The sequence below is a fragment of the Camelus dromedarius genome, chromosome 14 (genome assembly GCF_036321535.1).
Source record: "Camelus dromedarius isolate mCamDro1 chromosome 14, mCamDro1.pat, whole genome shotgun sequence".
Classification (NCBI taxonomy): Eukaryota; Metazoa; Chordata; class Mammalia; order Artiodactyla; family Camelidae; genus Camelus; species Camelus dromedarius.
Genome location: NC_087449.1, coordinates 21,163,250 through 21,187,472, shown reverse-complemented (window position 1 = coordinate 21,187,472; position 24,223 = coordinate 21,163,250). Strand labels below are relative to the sequence as shown.

The 24,223-nt window shown below is 43.0% G+C and overlaps 1 protein-coding gene across 1 annotated transcript in view; it reads right to left on the bottom strand.

The window, feature by feature from the left end:
- Positions 1-566: 566 nt before the first annotated feature.
- Positions 567-24,223, bottom strand: part of SLC35D1 (solute carrier family 35 member D1) — a 46,900-nt gene continuing 23,243 nt past the window's right edge. Inside the window, exons 9-12 of the mRNA XM_031465340.2 lie at positions 22,433-22,500; positions 21,097-21,175; positions 18,547-18,629; positions 567-5,288 (exon numbers count right to left, since the gene is read on the bottom strand). Coding sequence (XP_031321200.2) covers positions 5,180-5,288; positions 18,547-18,629; positions 21,097-21,175; positions 22,433-22,500 — 339 coding nt within the window. The 3' untranslated portion in view covers positions 567-5,179. The remainder of the gene's footprint in view (positions 5,289-18,546; positions 18,630-21,096; positions 21,176-22,432; positions 22,501-24,223) is intronic.

Genomic DNA, 24,223 nt, shown 5'->3' with positions numbered 1-24,223 from the left:
TCTGGAAGCCGTCCAGACCTCGTCGCCCTGAACTTTCACGTGGGCATCACTGTGTGGACATGATTGATTAAATCGTTGGCCACCAGCGTTTGATTTAACCTCCAGCCCCTCTCCCCTCCACTTGGGGTTGGGGTTGGGTGTAGAAGGCTGCAAGTTCCAGTATAAATCAGGCGGTTGGTTCCCGCAGGGCTTTCCAAAGCCGCCTCACTAACACAAACTCAAGTACCGTTGAAGGATGCTCATCATGAGTAACAAGACACCCACCTGCCCTTTATGGTTCTGGAGCTATTACAGGAACTGGGAATGAAACTAAATATTATTTTTAAAAGATGTTCTGATAGCTCTTATGGGGAAAATTAAAAGAATATTAGGAGAAATGTGCCAGTAACAGGGACAAAGACCAAATATATATTTCTTACTATAAGTCACAGTATCACAATGGCCACCAGGGTTTTCTCCATCACTGGCTCTCAGTCAACGACCTTGGACGCCATGCCCTGAATCCAGGCAGACTTGGCTCTTGACTGTCTTGGCAGGCACTCAGAAAGACATCTGAATACACATGCTCAGGAAAAAGTATTTATTTGACATCTTTACAAAAATATTGAGGCACATAATTTTCATATTTATGTCACCTGATTTACACATCTCAATCCTCAGTACCTTTTAAAAACACTAAAATGGTCATTTGGTAAATAGAATCTATATTGAAAAAATACTGTGATAGGCCATTTGTAGACAAAAATCAGTTGATTATCAGCATGAGAAAGGAATATCTATGAACAAAATAACATTTGAAAACATTTTTGTGAGACAAAAAAATCTACCCAGTAGATTTCTTTTTAAAAAGTATTTTCAAAAAAGAAAGCTTAAAAAAAACCTCACCATATTCTGCCTCCTCATACCGTGAGGAAGTCGCAGCCTATCAGCAAGAACTAGAAGGCAGGCTGAGAAAACAGTGACAGTGCTGGGGGGTCACAGACACCGCCGCCCGGTGAGCCTGGACCCTGGACACGGGCAGCAGGACAGGAACGCATCTAACTCGGGGAAGGGAAGGAGGAACAGCCGACTGACCGGAGCTACACTAATGTGACAAACCAGGAAAGCTTTCGCTGTATCGCCGCCACTCCAAAGTGTCACTGTCTTCTTCTGAGACAGAAGGTAATTTTTCTTTTTTCTTTTTAATTTACCGAAATATGAGAGTAATTCCATTAAATAAAAAAAAAAAAAACAGGTGGAATCCCCTGCATCACACAATAGCCACAATTATATCAGGTCGGTATTTTTAAAAAGATGACCATGAACAGAAACCGTTACTTCGGCATTCTAGGGACTTACAAAGTGTAGGGAGACCTTTTCAAAGAAGTTCATGGCCCAGGCCTCTAGTATTTAAGGAACACAAAGAAAGAATCTCGTTATGCCTACGGCCTCACCATGAAATGACGACGTAACAACATCGCTGAGCATCTAATACGCACTAGGCATTGTGCTGAGTAGTCTGCATCTGCTACCTGGTTTATCCTGAATATTATTATTTTCCCTCGGGCAGGGAAGAGTCAGCACGCCTTGTTCACGAGGAGGAATCCACAGCCACGGGGAAGCAAGCACGCGTGCAGCAGAGGGCAGAGGGGCCCAGCTTCTCGGCCCACACGCCTCCCGGTCTGGCACCCGGCTCGGCGCGAGGAGGCCAGGGTCAGTCACCAGGCTCCTCCAGGATGAGAAAGGCGCTTCATTCTGCCCTGCGGCTGCGCAGGCCACGCTCACTCACAAGCTGGACTCCCTTTATCTGCTTCTCTCTCTCAGTGAGGGGCTTGTGGAAGAATTCTACATCCCTGGAGAACAAGAACCACGTCCCCTTCACCTCAGCCGCCCCGGAGCTCGGCACGATGCCTGGCAGGAAACACGCTGGGTCAGTCTTTGCTCGCTGAGCGACAGACAGCACAATGACAAGAGCAGAGGGGGGCCCCGAATCCTGGGAGCTGCTCCAAACCAGTCGAAAGGGAAACTCTCCTGTTTTTTCCAGGAAGGTCCTATGTCAGGTCTGCTGGTGTGGACTTGCATTCCTGATGCAACAGGACTACAGAAAACTGGCAAATGTGCTTTTCTCTCCTAACCTACATGCAAGTTGGATTCTACAAATGACTGACTTGTACATTGACGACCATTAAGAGGGAGGTAAAAATCACCCGACATGTTGGCAGCGTGTAGCCTGACCGATCAGGGTTGTTTGTATCAATCTGGCACTGACTGAAAATGAACTGGCCAAAGAGGACTTCACTGTCATTAATGCAAGAAGAGGCGCCACTGGTCACAGAATGTGGCTTTTGGAATTCTCACCACAGCTCAACTGCCTCAAAGAGCAAATTAAGGACAACACTCTATACTGCTTCTTCTTCTCCCAGGAAACAGTCAGTAGGTCAAGGAACTTTTGCCTTGTAAGGTGCTAGGACAGCAGCTAAGTCTCTTCCTGTGCCGTAACCAAGCCTGCACACGATGAAAGCACACTTCACAAGTGGCTGGCCAGTCTATTCAGTCTCCAACTTCCCCAGGCTTCTTTCTTTTATCTTGAAATGTCCGCAGTGGTTGAAGGGGGCATGCAGGAATCCACAGGGACAAGCCAGAAGCTGTAAACTGCTCCACGGTTTCTAGTCTGTCAGAAAGTTCAGCGCAGGCAGGGCCCTGAGGTCACGCACGTTTAGTGAAGCTACTGTAACTAAACAGCATTTTCTCTAGTAAACCTGGAGAGATGCCGAATCTTCAAAAGAACCGGATCCCCAAGAAGCAGTTCAACCCCTCATGGGGTTCCAGTCAAACACCTCTCACCACACCTGAAGGCCTTTCAAGACAAGAAATTTGACTACACAAACCATTTCTAACGTCAAAGTTTCCCCCTTCGTGTAGCTGACAGAAGGAGGAACAGAACTGCTAAAATTAGCTGTCACAGTGCCTTTCCACGGTCCCCAGGTACACCTCAGCAGCGGCAGGCAACATCACAGGCAGGAGTGTACGTCAACCGAGGCCAGCCTGGGAGGGACATAAAGCTCTGGGGTGTACAGACGAGCGACCATCACTCTGATGTGCAAAGCCTGTTCCTCTCTGATTCCAAACTCAGTCAACCGCTTGCCTCCTTGAAAGGGCTCAAGCCGGTTCGGCTAGCACCCCTGTTTCCTCACTCACTCAAAGGAGAAGGGCAGTTAGTCAGCGGCAGCATGGTTCAGTGGAAAAAGCATGACTTTTGACTTATTAGAAAGTCACCTAACTTTCTCTGAGTCTTGTTTCTCATTGGTAAAATGTGGACAATAAAACCATCTAACACAAGACAATATCCCACTCTCCCACTGGAAGTTTCTCAGCTCACATAATACTGGGAAAAAAGTGAGCCTCAGGACCTCTTACGTGCAGTTTGTAACTTGGCAGTTGGCCATGTGGTTAACTCTAGGAACCCAGCACCACTGACCAGACTCTAATAAAGACAAATCAAAATAAGGGAAACATATGAATATGAAAATGACCTCGATATTATTCTTTTTCAAAAATAAAAAGAAATCAAAACCTTCCAAGTCCCCTGCTGAGGCACTAAAACACTGATTGTTTAGGTCAACAGAGACCAGTAGATTGCAAATCTAATGAACCAGAAGCTAGCGTGTGCACCAGCGCAACACAGTGTACCCCGTACACTGACTGCACAGCTGGCCTGAGCAGACACTCAGGTACCAAGTCAGTGGATGTCTCTAAAGCCAAGTCATGCTACTGTGTTTGATGTAATACTTGATCCACCCAAAGAGGCCAATTCAGACAATGCCCATCCGCAGCTGCTCTCCCAGGATGGGGCACTGGTCTTTGGAGAAGCAGGCATGCTCAGTAAGTGACCGACGGACATGGGATGTAGGCGGGAGTGGCCAAAGGAAAGAAGTACGCTCGCGACCTTTAAGGAGAAAGGTGATGGCTCCAACACTGACACGGCCAGACAAAGTCAAGCCTCGACAACCCAAAACCTCTAACCAGCCTTTCCCCTCAAACCCATACGTTCAGAAAGGTGAGACCTAGTCATACTGATTCAAAGAGGAGTAAGAAGGGTAGCAACCAAACCCAGAGGCGGGAAGCATGGGGAAACAGATGGTGGTCACCTTCCTGCACGCCATCCTCACTCCGAGAAGGCTGAGCTGCGTGGTTTATTTACACATGCAGCTTTTCCCATGCATTTGATCTACATGGTAGCGCTTGGTTTCCCATGGCTGTGGGGCTGCTGGACAGGGGCTTCCAACCCCGTTTACAGATCTGCAATTTCTGAGAGCTGAAAAAGTTTCTGTGACTTGCTCACAGTCACAACGTCTTCTGAATAAATCAACAGAGCTCAGTTCTCTGTCTTCCCTTCAGTCACTATAGCAGGAGCGAGATCATGCAATTACCTCCAGAAACACCTCCTTCCCACCCCAGCACACTCAGCACAATGCCTGGCACATATTACATACTCAGTATAGTTTAGTTGGATGAATGAATCAGACAGATGAATGAATGAGGAAAGGGCGTACTCTCTCCATCCCATCATGACCCCCATCCTATACAACAAAAAGGGAACAGCGTATTTTCAAGGAATGCACTCTGCTTGTCCCATGAGGTGTAAGCGAGGCCAATGTGGAAGCCAATACACTTCAAAGCCCCACATGTTTCCTTGGTGCCAAAGGTGTCATCTTTGGCGAAATCAGTGATGATATCCTTACAAAGAAATTGCAATGGTTAAGAAAGAAAATTTAGAAAAGAGACACTTCAGATACTTGGCTGCATTTCTGACTAAAGTGCCTTCCGACGCAGTGAAGATGTGCACGACGGGCTTCAGCTGGAGCACTTTATAGATGCAGCTCTCAGGGACACCTGAATATCAAACTATGGAATAAAATATTTTCAAAACACTGATGTCTCACTGTCGGCACAGAAGAAAAATAAATTAAAAAGCCCAGTACATTTTCCAGTCTGATATAAATTAATTCAAACGGCATATTTAAAAGAGTCAATTCTTTCTCTCATAAAATTTTAAAAGGCAGCAATCAATCCTCAGATTGTACAAGTGCAAAGGAATGGTATTTTCTCCGTAATCAAGAACCTCGGTATCTGTGTCAGAATCTCCAGTGTTCCAAATTGATCAAAAACTTGGGCCTATGTAGCTGACGCGAGTCTCTGGTCAGACTGCTCCTTTCCCCTTAACGTCCAGCTTGTTACTGGCCTCTGACTGTTTGCTCAGCTGCTCTTCAGAGAAAGTGATGTAGGAATACACCAGGCTCCCAGCAATGCTGCAAAACAGAAAACCACCATCAAGGAGGAAGGAACGGCAAATGTAAGGGAGACTGGGGTGAGGGCTGGAGCTGCCTTCACAGACTGAGAGCGAGTAAAGTTACAATAGAGACAGCATTTTCGTCTACCACACTCAAGACCTTCCCTCACCCTGATATTATCTACTGTCGCTGATGCTTTGGGAAAAGGGATGTTTGCACATATTTGCCAGTAGGAGTGACAATTTTATACAACCTTTCTGAAAGACAATTTGAAATAAAAATCTTAGAATCCTGCTTATTCTTGGACCTAGCAGTCTACTTTATGGATGAACTCTATACATCTTCATAGACTTACTGACAAAGTATTTACCACAAAATTTATAACTGCAGAAAATTTGCTAAAAGATAAATGTCCCACAATAGGGAATTATGTAAATTCATACAACAGAATACTATACAACCATTAAAATGGTAAAATATGAAAACTGGCTATGACACCCAAAATGAAAACTTAAATCCCACAAAACATTAAGTGTTTTCTGATCCCACTTTATTTAAATGGACGTGAATATGTACATCAATATGAAAAAAGTAGAAAAAAGTCTGGAAGGAACAAAACAAGACTATTAACAATGGCTGCATCTGGACGGTGAGATTGTAAGTGATTTCTACTTGTATTTTCTGCATTTTCAAAAATAATCATTCAAGACAGATACTACTTTTAATAAGAATAAAAAACAACCCAATTAGTAAATAGACATGTAGACCCCGGGAGATTCACAGAGCTGGTTGCTCAAGTTCATGGTGGAAAAGCTACCATCTGAGCCCTTAGGCTCTGAGCTGGTTGCTTCTATCCCTCACACTTGTCTATCATACTTACCGCCTGGAGGGGTCCCTCTCTGGGGACAGTGACTACTCCAATCTAATCCCTGCAGGGATCTCAAGCCCACTGGGCTACACAGCCTTCTGCCCCATCACGGAACTAGAAGTAAGCTGGAGGAAAGTTCAGGGAACCAACAAGCTAACTGCCCTGACCCTTGCTCTCCCACCAAGCCTGCCGCCAGTGACTCCCAGGGGTCTCCCACCAGCAGCCGGACCTGCACCCTGCCTTCAGATGTCCCTGGGTTTGGCCCCCACCTTCCGCCTGACTGCTCGACTCATAAACTTGCTGCTTATTTGAAATTAATTCCATTCTCCTCTGGACTTTGACATCCCAGCCCAAGACTAGCTATAGGAGGGTGAGAGATGCCTAGCTCCCGCAAATAAGGAGCAAGATCAGGGATTCAGGTCACTGAATAATCAAATTGTGACCATTTATTAAAGTCTACTACATGCCAGGCATTTTACACACATCTCTTGCCATTGCAATATCCCTGCAAGGTGCTCATTTTACAGATGAAGAAACTGAGTCCCAGCAGACACAAGTTAACTTGCTCAGGGTCACAAAGCATCCTAACGATGGACCAGAAGAAAACCCGAGTCAGTCTGATTTTGTCCATTGAACTGGCTTCCTCCCTGTGGCCCCTGCTCCATTTGCTACTGCACATACTTGTCCTTATTTTGCTCCCTTTAGCCTAGACAGTTCCCAGGGCTTCACCCTCAGCACTACGGAGTGGCTCCCTGCACCGGCCCGGCACTTTGCAGCAGCACAATAACCGCTGAGCTGAATATCCACGTTGGCCCCATTCAAAGAAAGGAGCCTCACAAACCCAGTGCCGCTGTCCACAAGGCTTCGTCTTTCCTTCATCTGGCAGCTTTCTTCCACTTCTTTTTCATTTTTTTTCTTTTAGAATTTGATCTGACTCTTCTGGAAACTCTTCTTGTTTATTTAGTGCATCAAGCAGATGATCTCCTCAGTAGCTGGGCTAAGACCCAAGGCGATGAGGGCTGACTGCGGCTTTCCCGACTGAAGCTAAAAGCTCTTTGAGGTTCGTGTGTGCAACTACATGATAGTCAGTTTCCCTCTGCCTCCAACCCCACCCCACAAAAAAGCAGAAGGAACGCTCCCTCTGACTCTCATCCCGTCCTCCTCTGGATCCCCTCCCAGGACAACCTAAAACATAACAGTGCTCTCTTTTATGTTCCTGTCAAGACAATCTGTTACGTTCATATTAAGCCAGTCTCACCTACATAGAAATCACGGCGCAGTGCAGGACAGAAGACAAAGACTGCCCTGGAATTTACTCCAGACTTCATCCTTACAGTGATCCTACACCCACCATCCCTAAGCACAGTTAGTGGAATGAAAAACATGGAACTCTGGAGTTAGGTCTTCGTTCAAATCTTGAATATCCTGCTTACTCTGTGCCCCTGGGCAAATTTATTAATTTCTCTGAGATTCTATATTTCTGTATTAATACATAAGAATAATAATAATGTCTGTGTAGGCTTGTTTGAGGATTATATGAGATAACATGCAAGAACCAGGCCCTAATCCTGGCACACAGTAAGCAGTCAGGAAATATTTATCCGCCCACCTCCTCCCATATCAGCTTTGATACTCACACCCCAGAGCAATATGCATTGTTAACAAAAGGTAGAGTGGCACAATACGGAGATTTAATAACCTGATGCAAGAAAAGGGCATACTGTTGCCACAGAAATTGTTTAAATGACCAGAGCAAAGCCAAAACAAACAGATCATTGCTCTCAACTCTGAAGATTAAAAAGCAGACTGTTCAGGTTTTCACGAGTTCCAACATGAGGCAGTAATAAAAGACTTTCATCTCATCTTTATTCCTGACTTGATCCTTATCAAATATTTATGTTTTCAGAAATGGCCATTCCTGAATCACCTGAAGAGAAGTAAATGTTCACCAACACGGGTACTACGTGCCAAGCAGTGGTGAGTTAATGCTTTGGAAGGAATATAAAATTCTTCGCAGCAGCTCTGGGAACGAGGGGAAGCTGGGAGGAGGGGACAAGGAGGATGGAGAAAAGAAAGGGAAAAGCCCCAATTTGGGGGGGTGGGGAAGGAGGGCCTATATGTGAATTTTTATATGTCACTACCGAATGATGCCGAATCAAGATCTGCTATTTCAAAGAACTTCTCATTAATCTACTGGCTCCATAAATGTTCACATTAAAGTTGATGACTTCTGATACAAAGGAACTGGTATTTATATATTCAGCCATCCTAAGCACTCATTTTTAAATTCTGAGCAATTCTCCATCTGCCTAATATTTAGATCACAGTACTACCAACTAGTAATCTGCTGAGACCTGCTGTGGTGGACACAGCCAGGAGAGAACAGACAGAGAGGCAGAGTGATGGCGCCCTGCAGACAGGGCTCTGGTTGGAACACTATCAGACTGGCTGGCAAGCGCTGAACAGTGCCACTGCACCTGCTCTGATCCACTCATCTCCCAAAGCCAGGCAAATATGGCCTACTTCTCCGAGACCCACACAGCCATGGACGCGTTTACCAGCCTCAGACAATGAGATATCCATCCTACAAATCTACACTAAAAATGCCTCCAATACAGCAGCTCCACACCCACGGACAAGAGGTGGAAGTCAGGCTGTCTCCGTCTCGCCTTAGAGCTGACCTGTTTGTTCATGTGTGTAGCCAGGTAGCTCTGCCTCGTCGATTAGACCCTGCCTTCTCTACATTCCACATGTGAAGTCCGTCAGCCCACATCAAAACCTACGAACCAAGCAGGCTGACTTCTACTGCTATTTCCTAATACACACAATTTCTACCACGTAACTGAAGCAGGCCTTCTGAGTACATCCTGACTGTAGTGACCAGGGACACCTTGTCTTCATTCCCCTTTTCTTAACTTTCTCACCAGCCACATACAGCAGAGCTATGCTGCCTCTTTGTCTATCTTCCAAAGCTTTACAATCTGAACAAAAGGAAACACAGGTGACACAGGGTTGAGGAAAAAGCACTTAACTCTGGACTCTGACATTTACAAAGCTCTGTGATGTGGGGAAAGTTACTTAACCTCTCAGAACCTTAGTCTCCTCAACTAGGAAATGGCGATTAGAATACTATTCTTACAACAATTTAAGTGTGAATTAAATTACAGAATTTATTTATATGACAATATGTTATACATAACTATACATTAAATTATGTAATTTAACTAAATTATAGATTTAAATTATATAATAGGACAACAGATCATTTTCAAAAGGTTAATTAGCACACAGCAGACATCCAATAGGGTAAAAGTCAAAATGCTAAGGCACACCAGGGGCTAAAACTGCCAAAAAGCAAAAAGAAAGGGGTTTTGGCACTTGCTGCTCCTCCGCATCCTCGTGGCTGCATTCACACTCACCCAGAAAAATCAAGGAGCCCTAAGTGCAGTAAAGCCTCCCTCTTTTTGGTCATCCCAACTAGGCCTTAACTGTATCACGAGTAAGCAAGCCTTGACCTAACCTCTACCATCTGTAGTGTATTAGTATCTCTCAGTATCTTCCTGTTTGTGTATTCATTCTTCCTGCTATGAGATATTCAAGGCACCCTGCATTTGGGCACCAACCTACTTTTCTAAAACTGTCAGTCCTTGGCACCTGTGGATGGGGAACCCACGGACACAGAGATCTGACTCTGGGACCTGAGCATCTGCAGAGTTTGCTGCCCACAGTGGGTCCTGGAACAATTCCTGCAGATACCGAGGGACGACTGTTCTTGTGAAGCACAACTTGCTCCAGCTGTACGGGAACAGCGACCAGTCCCTCCCCGGCGCCCATTAACATCTACATTTCCAGCTCCATGCTTTTGTTCGTGCAGAACTCAGCGGCTGGAACACCCACCCCTCTCTTTCCCACCTCTCCAAATCCTATGCACTGGCCAAGGCTGGCCTAAGCACCCTTTCCTCTATGAACTCTTCCAAGCACCCTCCTGTGTGATTTTAGTTCCTGAAACTACTGGTAACAATATTGTTGCTTTGTGACCTTTGTGAGATGATGGCTGCTGAAAGCTCTTTTGAGGGAATGTATTAAGAGGGTCTCGTCACTGCTGTAATTAATGCCATTTCAATGCCTAATGTTATTATACATGCTATGTGATTCCTATATAAATGACAGCCATTATTATTAATATAGACATGTCACACTTCCCCTCTTCCTCCTGCCTCATCTCATCACAGGAGCCAGAATAATCCTATTAAAACTAAGTCAGATCATGTCACTCCTTGGTTCAAAATCCCCCCATGGTCCTCCTATCTCTTAAGAGCCACCCTAATCTGCCCCGCCCCAGTGCCTCAACACCCTTCTCTTACTCACTGCACTCCTGCTGGCCATGCCGGCAGCCTTGTTCCCTGAACACAGCAGGCACACTCCTGCTTCACATCTTTCCACCTGCTTTTCCCTCCAGGAATCAGTATGACTCAGTCTCTCCATGTTTAAGGGCTTCACACAAAACGTAACCCTCTCAGTAAGTGCCCCCACCCCTGCAAAACTCCCCAACCGCCTTCCCTCCGTTACTACGTATCACAACTACACACTCATCACTAGGGAGTATTTCACTCATTTATCTTCACTCATTTTCTGTCTCCTACGATAGAAGAACTCCATGAAGGGCAAGGGTTCTGATAGCAGCTCCATCCCCATTTTCTAAAACGATGTTTGACACCTAGCACACATCTGCTTACAAATACATGAATCTTCCCGGCTAGACTGTAAACTCCCTGAAGACAAAAACTGTTCTGTGGCTCTCTGTGCACTAAGCACTCACCTGCCTAGTGCGTGCAAAGCTGCGGCCTGCTAAGGGAGATGGGAGGATGCAGACAAGTCAGTGGTAAAGCGGGAGGTGCGCAAGCAGACTTGGGAGATGCTCAAAACAAAGAGGGACCACTTTGATCTCTTAACGTGGCTACATCATAGGACAGATTTTGACAGTCAGATCAGGGTTAGACTCTCAGCTCTGCTCCTTACTCTGGTAGCTGTGTGACCGTGGGGAGTCTCAGGTTCATTCTCATGTGGACTGGGGATGACACTGAAGAAGAGGTGGCCGCCATAGACTGGGCGCCCACAAACACGAACTCTCTCTCTCTGTTGCCTCCACAGATCTATACGTCTCTTCTACACTACGGTAAGTGTTGGTCTGTGCACGTACTTTAAAAATAGAAGTCCCTTACTTACAGAAGTCTGGCTAAGACGTTAGCCATTCCATCTGCCTAGGAGTTTTAGGAATTTGCCCAGGAGTAAATTGAGAAAAAAATAAAAGGCTCCCAAATCCTGTTGTGATGTCCTTTGGAACTCCTGGGCCTTGACAAGGCTACTTTTGCTTTATTACTGTAATGCGTCAGGAAAACGTTCTATTTAAGGACAAAATTCTGGTAAGTTCAACCCTATGTACATATATAGTTTTTTAAGGGACTCTGCACTAAAGAAAAGCTAAAGAAAAAAAGAATAGAAACCTAAAAAGTGTTTCCTACCTATTCTTACTGTTTAGTGTTAGTGTTTTGGAGAAGCAGGGTGGTTCTCTTACATATTTAGAAACAGCTCTGTTTTGCTTTCTTGACATCTTTGATACTATTCCTCAACTCAGGGCTGGTCCAAGCTACTCAAGCATTTCCATCATTTTCTCCCTTACTTCTACTCCTTTTTCTTTTCTGCCTCTTAAAAAACCTTAAGATGTGGGTAGAGGACGACCATCAGAACTTTTGAAAAGATAATATATTTTATGTGTACCCCACACCTGAAAGAGTCCCTTCAAAATGTCATTAGTCTCCTACAAAATAACTTTAGACCTAGTGACCACGTGGCACAGTGTCGCAGGACCTCCTCAGTACTAGGCAGAACCAGGAGAGACAACACTAGCTCAAAAACTGAGCATAAGAAAACTGACGTGGTGAAACGTGAGCTACAAATAGCTAGTGGCAGTACTCACACCAGAACGCAGACTTTTTTTTTTTGCTATGCTCCATTTTACTGTTCTTCTGTAAGGAATTATAACATAACCAAGGCTAGCTAACCTCCCTACATCCTATTCAAAAGTCCAAGTTACTCCAGTGAGATGCCAGTTACTTAAGTCTATAAATAGCCTGGTAAATGTTATAAGCAGATGCAACCAACTGGTAATACAAAACACGTCCTTTTCTCTCCCCAAATGAGAGAACAACTAAGCAGAGTTTAAAGCTCATGTCCTTATTTCAGGAGAAGCCTAGGACCAGAGAGAGTCTGCCAGGACGGAACCGTTCAGGAGGAGGAGTCTGGAACTAGGAAGCAACATACCTTTTTAAGGAAACAGGTAAAGGAGTCCAAAATGCAGGAACAGCAGACTGAGGAGCTGGGCGGGGCAGCCAGACCAGAGCCCTTAGGGACCAGCTCTGGTGGCCCACCCCAGAGATCTGGGAGACTCTGGTTTGGCCTCAGCAGCCACAGTAAAACAGTTTGTGTTACACAGAAGTAGGCTGTCTTAAGGGTATGTAACCAGGATGATGACATATCCCAAAGGGACACAAAAATAAAATTAATTCATTCATCGATTCACATTTACTAGACTGTGGTAAAGAATGAAAACTTGGAAGGCCAGTCATGGATTGAACCCTTACCAGCTGGGCGATGTGGGGCAAGTTTCTCAGCCCCTCTGTGAAATGGAATACTCACAGCATCCATCTCAGAGGGCTGTTACAAAGTTACGGATGGACTACTTGGGACTATGTCTAGTATAAGACTAAGCATAAAAAATACTGTCTGGTGTTTTGTTGTTACTATTACTACGGGAATGCCTACTATGGACCAGGCACTGATAAATACTGACACACAGGAAATCAGACCAGTGACTTCTGTCCTCAAACAGCTGAGACTCTAAGGTGGCAATCGATATATACATGGTTTACTTAGGTTACATTGTAATTAATTACTCATTTACTGAATGGTAATTAAAAAAGGCATGAGAGCTTGGACTCTGGAGTCCAATCCATCTGGGTTAAAATCCTTGCAACATGATCACTAGCTATGTGGCCCTGGCAGAGCTATGAGTGAATGCACCAAGTCTCTTGAGAGCATGATGGCTGGCATACAGAAACAGGTTCAGGGCATGTCTTCCGAATGCATTCAACTTACTTAACCTTTCTAAGCCTCAGCCTCCTCATTTATAAAACAGTGATAATAAAAGAACTTCAAAAGAGTGTTATGAAGAATTAGGCAATTCAACAGAGAAAGGACAGTATTCTCAACAAAAGGTACTAGGGCAACTGATTATCTATATTAAAAAAACATATACATAGTAAAAAGAACTTTCATTCAGACCTCATACCATATATGAAAATTAATCTAAAATGAGCTATGTACCTAATTATAAAACCTAAAACTATAAAACTTCTCAAAGAAAATATAAAAGAAAAATTGATAAATTAGACTTCATCAAAATTTTTAAATTTTGCTCTTCAAAAGAAATTAAGAAAATAAAAAGCGAGCCACAATAGAGAAATAATACTTGCAAATCACATATCTGACAAAGGATTTGTATCCACAATATATAAACTCTCAAAACTCATTTTTAAAAAAGTAACTCAATTATTTTTTAATAAGCAAAATATCTAAACAGCAGTTTTATCAAAGAACATATATGGATGGCAAATCTGCACTCGAAAAGATGCTCAATATCATTAATCATTAGGGCAATTAAAGCCACAGTGAGATACTACAGATCTATTAGAATGGCTAGAATTTGAAAAACAAAAGCAGACAACACCAAGGGCCAGGACATGGAACAGTTAGAACTCTCATACACAGCTGGAGGTTATGTACAGTGGTACAGACACTTTAGAAAATAATCTGGCAATTTCTAATGGAGCTAAATATACACTTATCATACAGCCCAGGAATTCCACTCCTAAGTATTTACCCAAAAAATGAAAACCTATGTTCACACACAAATTTTTAAGCAAATATTTTAGCAGCTAACACAAAACAGCTAAAAACTGAAAACTACCCAAATGACTTTCAATTGGCAAATGGGTAAACTGTATCACACAGAAGACAAGCTTATGGTCACCAAAGGGGAGGGGGTAGGGGGCATAAACTATGACTTTGGGATTAGCAGATACAAACCACTATATATAAAAAAGATAAACAGCAAGGTCCTGCTATATAGCACAGGGAACAGTATTTAATATCTTGTAATAAACTATAATGGAAAAGAATCTGAAAAAGAATACGTGTGTGTTTATATATATGTGTATATATATATATAAAAAACTGAATCACTTTGCTGAAACTAGCACACAACATTATAAATCAACTATACTTCAATTTTAAAAAAAGGAAAAAAAACCCCTGACATATCCATAATGGGATACTACTCAGCAGTAAAAAGGTACAAACTACTGATATGTGCAAATCACAGAATCTCAAATACAACATGGAATCTCACACGCAGTACCTTAAATGAAAGAAGTCAGACGAAGAGTTACATAACATTATGCATCCTTCTATGACATCCTGGGCACCATTTGGATAGAAAACAGATATTCGCGGGGTTTAATGTAAAGGGACACAGGGAGATTTGGGGTGTAATACAATTGTTTTATATCTTGAATGTGGTGGTGGTAGTTAATTAGCTGTGTGCATTTGTCAAAACTTGCAGAACTGTCCATGAAGAGGGGGGAGTTTTACTGTATTTAAATCATGTTAACTTTTTTTTTCATGGGAGGAAAAAAAAAGGATCACAGATAAAGATGAGCTCCAGAGATTCTGAGATTGCTAGCCTGGGATGATGATGTCATTATCTGGAAAAGCTACATGACTCGGCCAAAGCCACAGGCCTGAGCCCAACCTCTGATGAAGTACAGAAGCTTGCTCTGTCACCACCCCGCACTAGTCACTCCCCGCTCGCTCTGTTGCTTTTCTGGGCTTGGGTGAGCACTCAGTAATTGCCCCTGGAAAAGGCATTTAGGGGAGTTGGAGACAGTCAGGCTCTCAAAAGAGCCCTATGGAAAAAAATGCCTTCTTAAATCACAGAGCCTGAGAAGTTTCCAATGCAAACCTGTTTCTTAGACTTGAATCATAACAGAGAAGGGGCTACTTAAACTTTTCTTAAAACAGCAAAGATACTGGCAGGGTGGAGGGAAGCTAGATGTATCTGAGTTTCATCACAGAATCCTTTAACAGCAAAGTTCAATTAGGGATTTCCTTTAAAGTGCAATCAGCCAAGGATGGACAGACACCGTTTCCAATCAAAGTAAAATCTAAGAAGAAACCAATATAAGTTTGGTTTCTACAATTAAGAAAAAAAAGTAATGTCCACAACCTATGAATCTGCTTACTACCTAGTGGAAAAGTAAAAAAAAAAAAAAAAAAAAAAAAAATAGAATCATAATTTTAATTTTAAAGAGAAAAAGTAAAAGAAAAAAAAATAGGGGGGCAGGGTATAGCTCAAGTGGTAGAGTGCATGCTTGGCAGGCTGAGGTCCTGGGTTCAATCCCTAGTACCTCCTCTCAAAATAAATAAAACCTAATTACCTCCCACCCAAATAAAATAATTAAATACAATAATAAATAAAAAATATTAAAAAGAAGACAATATATACTTTCCTTTACAAATGCTAAAAAAAAGCACATTGTAATAGAAATAGTATTTGAACAGCAGGTCACCAGGATTCTAATCGCAACTCTGCAAATAATTTGAATGCTGACTGGCTAAGTACACCACTTGTTCTCCCTAACCATGTAATGAAACAGAAATTAAAAACATATGTCAAAAAAACCAAAACAAAAAAACCAAAACAAAACAAAAAACATATGTCATGGCGAAATTACTACAATAAAATGAGAAATCAATTAGAACTGATTTAAAATATTACATAGGGACAAAGTACCAATGACATCATTATCAACTAACCTTGCTAACAATATGGTACTGTTTAAACAGAACTATAATGCACTACGTAACACACAAAGAAACTCCACTGGAAGAGCTTTCAAGATGTGGGACTTAATATATGTTTGATATACGTTATAATATTCCAATATACTCAGACACTTAGAAGTCTTATTTTTAAATAGACTACAATGTGAAATAAAAGATACCTAACATTTCTTACAAGATACCATGTGACCTTATAAGAGATTTGAACTGCGTATGTCTGAAAGCGCAAACAGCAGCTTTTACTTCATTTTGATTATGATGTTCTTATATGAAGGGGACAAAAAGACAATTAAGGCATCTCTGCGTCAGGTCTGTATCATGTTATAATGATTCATTTAATCCAGATTTTTAGAAATGAATCAAACTCATTAGGCCACATCCAAAGACAGAACTGGTTCACCATGTTGCTCCTCTTACCCTGGCCCTTCCTCACAGATACTAATGAAAGAAACTGATTATTTACAAGCACAGGTATCAAGCAATGAATCAGGTACTTTACATTCACCGGGTGATTTCAACTCAGCAACTCTAACAGATAGGTATCTTTACCCCAAGCACATAAGGAAACTGCTGCTCAGAAAAGATACACAACTCACTCAAAATCACACAGATGGCAAACTTCAGAACTGCAGTTCTGAACAAGATCCAAGGCTCAGCTCCTCGTCCTCCTCCCACCATATGGGGTCCTCGGGAGACTTACACCCCACCCAACCACCCACCCTCCCACCAACTCCTATCCCCACAAATAACAAAGGACTTTTCCTCTCAAAGACAAATAACAATACTGGCAAATGAAAATCAGAGAAGGGGAAATAATGAATTATTAACCTATTAATAGTATCAGTATTAAATTCTCATATTAGTTCATAAGAAAAGCAGAATAGGCATTATCATTTATTTACATCTGAAGAAAAAAAGGCTCAGAGAAGTTATATAATTTGCTGACAGTTAAAAAGATACCACCATATTCTAGTAAAGAGCTTTATAGTTTCCAAAGTGCTTTTTCACCAATCCATATAAAATTCATCAAGCAAATATTTATTAAACAACAACTAGGACTCAATCTAGGAGCGTGGGAAACTTGAATGAATAATATATATAGGCAGAGATCCTTGACCTCATGGAACTTACATTCTAGCAGGGGAGATAGAAAACAGCCAATAAACATAAATATAAGTAGAAGAACAGAGTAAGATGATGTGGGAGTATCAGAAGAGGAAGAATAGGTTGCAATTTTAAACCAGGTGGTTGGGGCAGCCTTCCTTGAGAAGGTGATACATGAGCAAAAACTTGTAAGCATATAGGAGTTAGCAGTGCAGTGTTCTAGGCAGAGGAAACATCCTGTCCCAACACCCTGAAGACAGGGCATGCCCTGTATTCTAAAGGAACCGCAAGGAGGTCTGTGTGGACGAAGGGGAGTGAGGAGCAGAGAAGCATGGGCTGAAACTGAAGGACAAGACAGGGGCAGATCTTGTGAAGCCTTTTCAGGACTCTGGGACATGCAGAGCCATGGGGAGAGGGGAGTAAAAAGAGTGCCATGTTCTGACTTACCTTTTACAAGGAATACACTGTCTGCTCTGTTGAGAACTGACTAGGAGTGGGGTAGGGGGGATGCGTCAAACCAGGGATACGAGTACAGAAGACTAGGCAGTAATCTAGGCAGATGAGACGTGGCAGGAGCAACACAGACGGTGAAAAGTGATCATTTTCAGGATATATCATGAAGGTAGCACCAACAGAACGTGCTACCACACTAGACAGCGCTAACACACTGGGTGCAAGATTGCAGAGTCGAGGGGGACTGCAAGGTCTTTGAACTGAGGGGCTAGAAAGATGGAGTTTCCATCAACAAAGATGTGGAGGCTGTGGGTGGAGCAGACTTTGGAGGAAATAAAAGTTCAGTTCAAGTGGGCTGTTCAATACACAAGTGTGAGTTCAGGACAGAGGTCTGCCCCAAACACAAATTGAGCATTTTAAAGCATATAAATAGTATTTAAAACCGAGAAATTAAAAATTCTCAAACTGAAAAAGAGCTTTCACGCAAGTCACCCTCATCACTGAAGATAAAGCCTAGAGAAATGCAGTGATGTGTCCAAGGTTAGACACATGTAAAGTAACTCTAACAGAGCTGGTGTTCTTTAGCCTGGACGGTTCTTGGGAACACTGCAGTGCTGTGTAAGCATAAGACATAAAGGACTGTTCTTTGAAGGCCAAGTAAAAGGAGTTCAACTTCCAGAAAAGATACCCCCAAATTGTATAAAATATGGAACCATTTTCTCCCCTTTTCTTAAAAGCACTATCAAAAGACAATATGCGCAGGCACTCCATAAATGTTTGTTTACAAGTGAATGAACAAATCTGCCGTTAAACAGCCCAAGCTTACTGTGACACTATTTGACAATCCAAATCCACTCGTCAAAGTGGCTGCATTTAAATATTTTTACTTACCTGATATTTAAGCCAATGAAGTTTGTCCACGTGAAAATATAATCTCCACCAAAGACCATCCCAATGTAAGTTATTAATATATTCTAAAAAGAAAAAGTGGCAATATACTGTTAACATTCATACAACCCATCCACACAACGACCCAAATATCTATCCTTAAAATACAAAAGCAAATAAACAGACAATAACAAAAGCACAATGATCCTAAAATGAGTGTAGTGTGAGCATGAACTCATAAAGAAACAATGACATTAGTGTCTTCCCAATCTCTCTCTCCAGAAGCGTTCGCTTTCACCGATACTGAAGAATACTAAAAAGATCCTCAAACCTTCCCCGCCCTGTGGAATGAGGGCTGCCGTTAGAAATCTAAAAAGAGAAACACTGCTGTTACGAGGGGTAGAAAACACCAAGGCACGTTTAGCAATCTCAGAAGAGAAAGCTTTTTCCTCCTGTGGTGGTAACAGCTGACTTGTGGGTGGAGGGGGAAGGGGGAAAACCTGCTTACACGCAAGCATCTTTTCCTCTTTTTGGAAAAGGGACAAGGGGATGGTGGCGAGTTTACCAAGACTCCTTCTAGAGGACTTTTCCTTCATGCCTTAAAAAAACACACGGCAGGTCACCTCAAAGCGGCGTGCCCCTCCTGGCTCCCCTCGGCTCCCAGGTGTGAACAGCTGCTGCTTATCTGGCTCCCTTTTAATCATCCTCAGACCACAAACGTGAAATACAACTTCCCAAAGTTGAAACTATTATTCGGCTCTTCCCTAACCTCCCTTCTTGCACATTCTTAAGTCACTGACTGTCTCTGCTGTTACAACGGCAGAGACGGTAAATGTCACGAGTACTTTCAGGACCTGGGTTCTCTTAGGCCCATGAAGCAGGGAGTGCCACGGTGTTTCTAAAAGGCCAAAAATAAACTGCAAAATTGTTTTTATAGTGGAGTGCCCTTTGAGAGAGCATTCAAAATTATGTCAGTGTCTCTTCTAGGTCTAAGGATGGAGACAGAAAGTTACTTTAGAGCATATTTTCTTATTATTTGAGGGGAAAAAATAAAACTAAATACCATGTTACAGTAAAAGAGGCTGGCAGGCAACTTGGGAAAATGTGCAACAGGCCCTCTCTTGGAACACAGAGATCCAGGGAAAAGAGAGATTAGGCTGCATAAACTGGCCAGGGAGCTTCAGAAAGGGAAAGAACAGAGACCCCCATCCTTGTTGCCCAGCATCAGTCAGAAGTCAGAAAAACTGTAAGTACATATTAGGGCATCCTAAACAAGGTTTGCTGTCAGCAGACACTCATGCCACGAGAGTGGAACTTACCAGGAAGCACAGAGGAATCTCTGCTGGTATCTCAAAACTAAGACTGCAGTCCTCAAACTGGCATACCTGAGAATCAGCTGGAAACCCTGCTTAAAAATGATGATTTCACGCTCTACTTTAGAGAGCCTGATTCAATACATCGGAGATGGGCCTAGGAATTTTCCATATCTAACTTGGTACCCTAAGTAATTTTCCCACCACACTTACAAGGAGAAACAAGGAATGCTGACCAAAGGGTTCATGGGGTGAGGATCCTCATGCAGAAGGAAGCTTAAAGCCCACTGGGTAACAGACTGAGCTAAGAGGGTGTAACTGGGAAGCTAATGAAAGGAGCTCCGCTGTGGCCCGAGAGACTCCAAACCAGCAAAGACATCAGTTAGGTAGACACAGCTCCATTGGGAGTCCAAAGGAAAACACAGCAGAACAGTCAAAGCTTTACTTCTGCAACCTCTTCCTTCACTATTGACAAACGGGGCATCAGAAAGGAAGTCCCAAGGGCAACTGCAGTCTCTCCTCCAAATGATCAAGGACCTACCTCTCTCTAGCTTGCTTCTTTAGAAAACAAGTCTACCTTGCTAATTCTTTTGGAATTCAGGGATGTTGTGGCCTCTCGGATCTTAAAGCACTAGAATCACAAAGTCAGATGAAAGAGGCCTCAGGCTTCAAGCCACCAACTGCAGCTCAGTATTCAAGTCAACTGGCTCTCCAGGCTGAAGACAAATAAGCCTCACTCAAATAGAACGGATTAGGAGGAAATGACATCACTGGAAATGTCAGACACAGCTTTTACAAGTGGGCCATTTAAGGCTTGGCTCACGCATAGGAAAACTCTCTTGATTAGCTTCTGGCAGGCATCTTTTTCCTACAAACCAGCCAGAACTCAGTGAGGCAGAGAAGAGAACAGTTCTCACCGGGGGTTAAAGGGACACACCTATCACTACCGAGCCAGTCGCTTGCTGTCAGAAACAGGCCTGCTTCTCCTCCTTCTCTCTGAGGTGGCACATGCTCCTTTCTCCGTACTCCTCAGAGCTAAGGGACCTGAAAGGAGGCATTATGCTCTCCCTGAGTTCTCAGACTATTTCAGAAACCACCACCACAATTTGTCAAACTCTCAAGAAAATACGTGAGGAAATAAGAATTATGGGGCTTAAGGCTATAGCCAGACTTATTTTAGAGGAATGATTCTGAAGTAAAGCAGGTACCCAAAAGATAACAGTACTTTTTTTTAACTCACCTTAATACAGCCAACTATTGTAGTTGTAAGAGCAGAATTATACTGAGTGCAGAGCACTGTAGCGTACATCAAGATAAATCTGGAAAGAAGAAGAAAGAGGTATCTTATAAGTAAGATCCAACTGCTTACTTCATAGCAACCTCTAGCCAAGAGAAACAATCAGCGGTGGCCACGCCAACACAGTCTACTAGTCACTGACTGACTGAGGGGTTTCCTTGCCTCACTGCCCAAATCTAACGCTATGTCCACTTTGAAAGAATAGTATTTATAGTTTTTCCGGCAGAGAACCTGGAGCACAGTAGTTACTCATGAAAGAACAATCTCTTTGCAATGTTAAGAAACAAAATAAAACAATAAAATATCTCATAGTGTGGCTTCAGATTTTTTTTCTTTAATTTCATTAAAATGAAACACATGTCCATTTAATGACCAGGTGTCCTTCCCAGCTACTGCACCAAAGCCTTGAAACCACCCTCCATAACCATGAGCACTCTTTTTAGATCACAGTCCTGACTCAGATCACAGCTAACCCAGATAGAAAGCTCAGGGCTCACAGACCCTGGCCCAGGTGTCCACGTCGCATGGGGACAGTATGACTCCGGCCCAGGGTGAAGGCAAGAGAGATTCTTCAGGACCCAAGAAAAGCAAACGAGAACTGCTTCAAGAGGGGATACCGTTTCACCTAACAACTAAGTGGCAGCAGCTAGATTTACGAGGCTTCTGGGCCTGACTCCGTGCTAAGGTATCACGTCAACTTTATTTGGAGCGTCCACTCCCTGTGTGCCTAACCTGTGCCAGATGCAGTCACAAATACCACCTGAACTGACTGGCTGAGGGAAAAGGCACGACGTTAACATGGGGGTGCAGAACAGAGACACGTCTGCAGACACCCTCTTGCCTTCTACTACCTGGAGGGAGAAGCAGCCCTAAATTCAAAGGCTGCCACGGCTGCCTGTTAATTCTGCAAACTTACACTCAACTTACTTGAGTTCCGAGCCTGCTTTCTCATAGGTAAGGGGACAATAGTAACTGTTAAATGGTCAATGGAGAAAGAAAATTATCTAGTGTATGTTGAACTATAATGGTGCTTATCATACACTAGCTTACTGGGTAAACATTAGTTTTTTTCCTCCATCTTTCTAAGCATGACTTAGAGACCTGTTCAGTGGCCCTGAGAGCACATTCCCAAGGGCAGAGAAACCACATGAATCTGGAGGTTTATTCTAAGCTGATACACTCAAGAGATAGAATAGGGTGCTGAGGAACGAGGCAAAAAGCTGCTAGATAACAAATTTCTCTAGGAAAACCATCTGCTGATAAGGCAGCAAAGGCTTACCCCATCACACAGGAGAGGGTGAACTGTAGAAGAAAGAGGGTGTCAGCCCAGCCATCAAAATCCATTGCCTGTAACACAAGAGGAAGCACCCGATTTTAGAGCAGGCTCTCAAAGCTGTTCCATATATTAATCGAAATCCTACATGCTTGCTCCCAACACACAGACTCATACATACACTTCCCTGCATCACCCCAAGGACAGAGAGTGATATTCAAGAATTTCATACATATGCAGCTGAATCACAAGCAGTTTCATAAGGTTGTTTCTTTTCCAAAATGTACTGTGAGGGAGATTTGGTACTTCTCCCTGCTGGTGCAAAGAAACTGATATTTGCTTGAAGGCACAAGCCACATCCAGCTAATCTCAGCAGTTCCCCCAGATGGCTGGCATGAGAGGCTTTCTCAAACCCTAAGACAGATTTCCTCCCTCCAACATGTGAAAACTCAAGTACAGCCTTAGTTCCTCAAATTCAGCTGAGGTCTGTCCAGGGAAAATTACTACTATGAAACAGTCGATTGTAAAAGAAACGTTTCTGTTGTTTTATTTGTTTTTAAGCCAAAAGCAAAGGAATGAAAAGAAATGACAGGATACACTGATTATCTCATCTCTCACACTGGAGGGGGCGTTTCCACCTCAAGTACAAAATGTCCCTTGCAATATGAGTTTGATAAGCAAATCTGAGAACGTTTCACTTTTTATATCTCTGCCAACCTGTCCAGCGTCGACTCTTGCCACCTCAACATAAAAACCAGAGCTCCGGGACTCCAGCAGTACCAGGCTCCTTGTGGTTTATAAAACATGTAACATGCAGTTTCACACTCACATGCGGTTGCCTGGAATGTCCCTCCCCTCAACATTCGTCTGACTCCTGCTCACCCATCAAACTAAAACTCCAGCAGCTGGTCTGTGGGGCTTCCCCTGATCAAGAACTCCTTCCTCTGTGCCTCAGCAGTACTTCTCTCTAGGCCTCGTATCTCTCTGAACTGCAAGTCTTTCTACACCGTGCCTACACACTGAGCTCCCGGGGGGAGGACCCACACCGTATTAACTGAACCACATTCTGAACACAGCATGTGACAGATGGTAGACATTCAGTCTATTTATGGTTCTCTATTGAGGCATAACATATAAAAAATAAAATTCACCAATTTTAAGCATGCAATTCAGTGAGTCTTGACAAATGTATACAGTCATATAACCATCATTATAATTACGATAAAGAAGTTTCAGCCTAAAACCTTAAAACCTGAAAGAAAACAGGGAAAAACTCCTTGACAGTGGTCTTGACAACAATTTTTGGGGTATGACACCAAAAGCACAAACAACAAAAGCAAAGACAAGTAAGAGGGACTCCATCAAACTAAAAAGTTTCTGCACAGCAAAAGAAACAATACAACATGAGAAGGCAACCTACAGAATGAGAAAAAATATTTCCAAACCATGAATGTGATGAGGGGTCAATATCCAACATATATACGGAACTCATAAAACTCAACAGAAAAAAACAAACAAAAAGCCAAACAACCCAACTTAACAATGAGCAGAGGAACTAAGTAGACATTTTCTTAAAAAAAAAAAAAAAAGAGGTATAAATGGACAACAGGTACATGAAAAGGTGCTCAACATCACTAATCATCAGAAAAATGCAAATCCAAACCACAATGAGATAGCACCCCACACCTGTCAGAATGGCTGTCATCAAGACCAGATGTCAAGTGCCGGCGAGGGTGTGCAGAAACCACAAGCTTTGCGTATTGTTGGTGGGAATGTGAACCAGTGCAGCCGCAATAG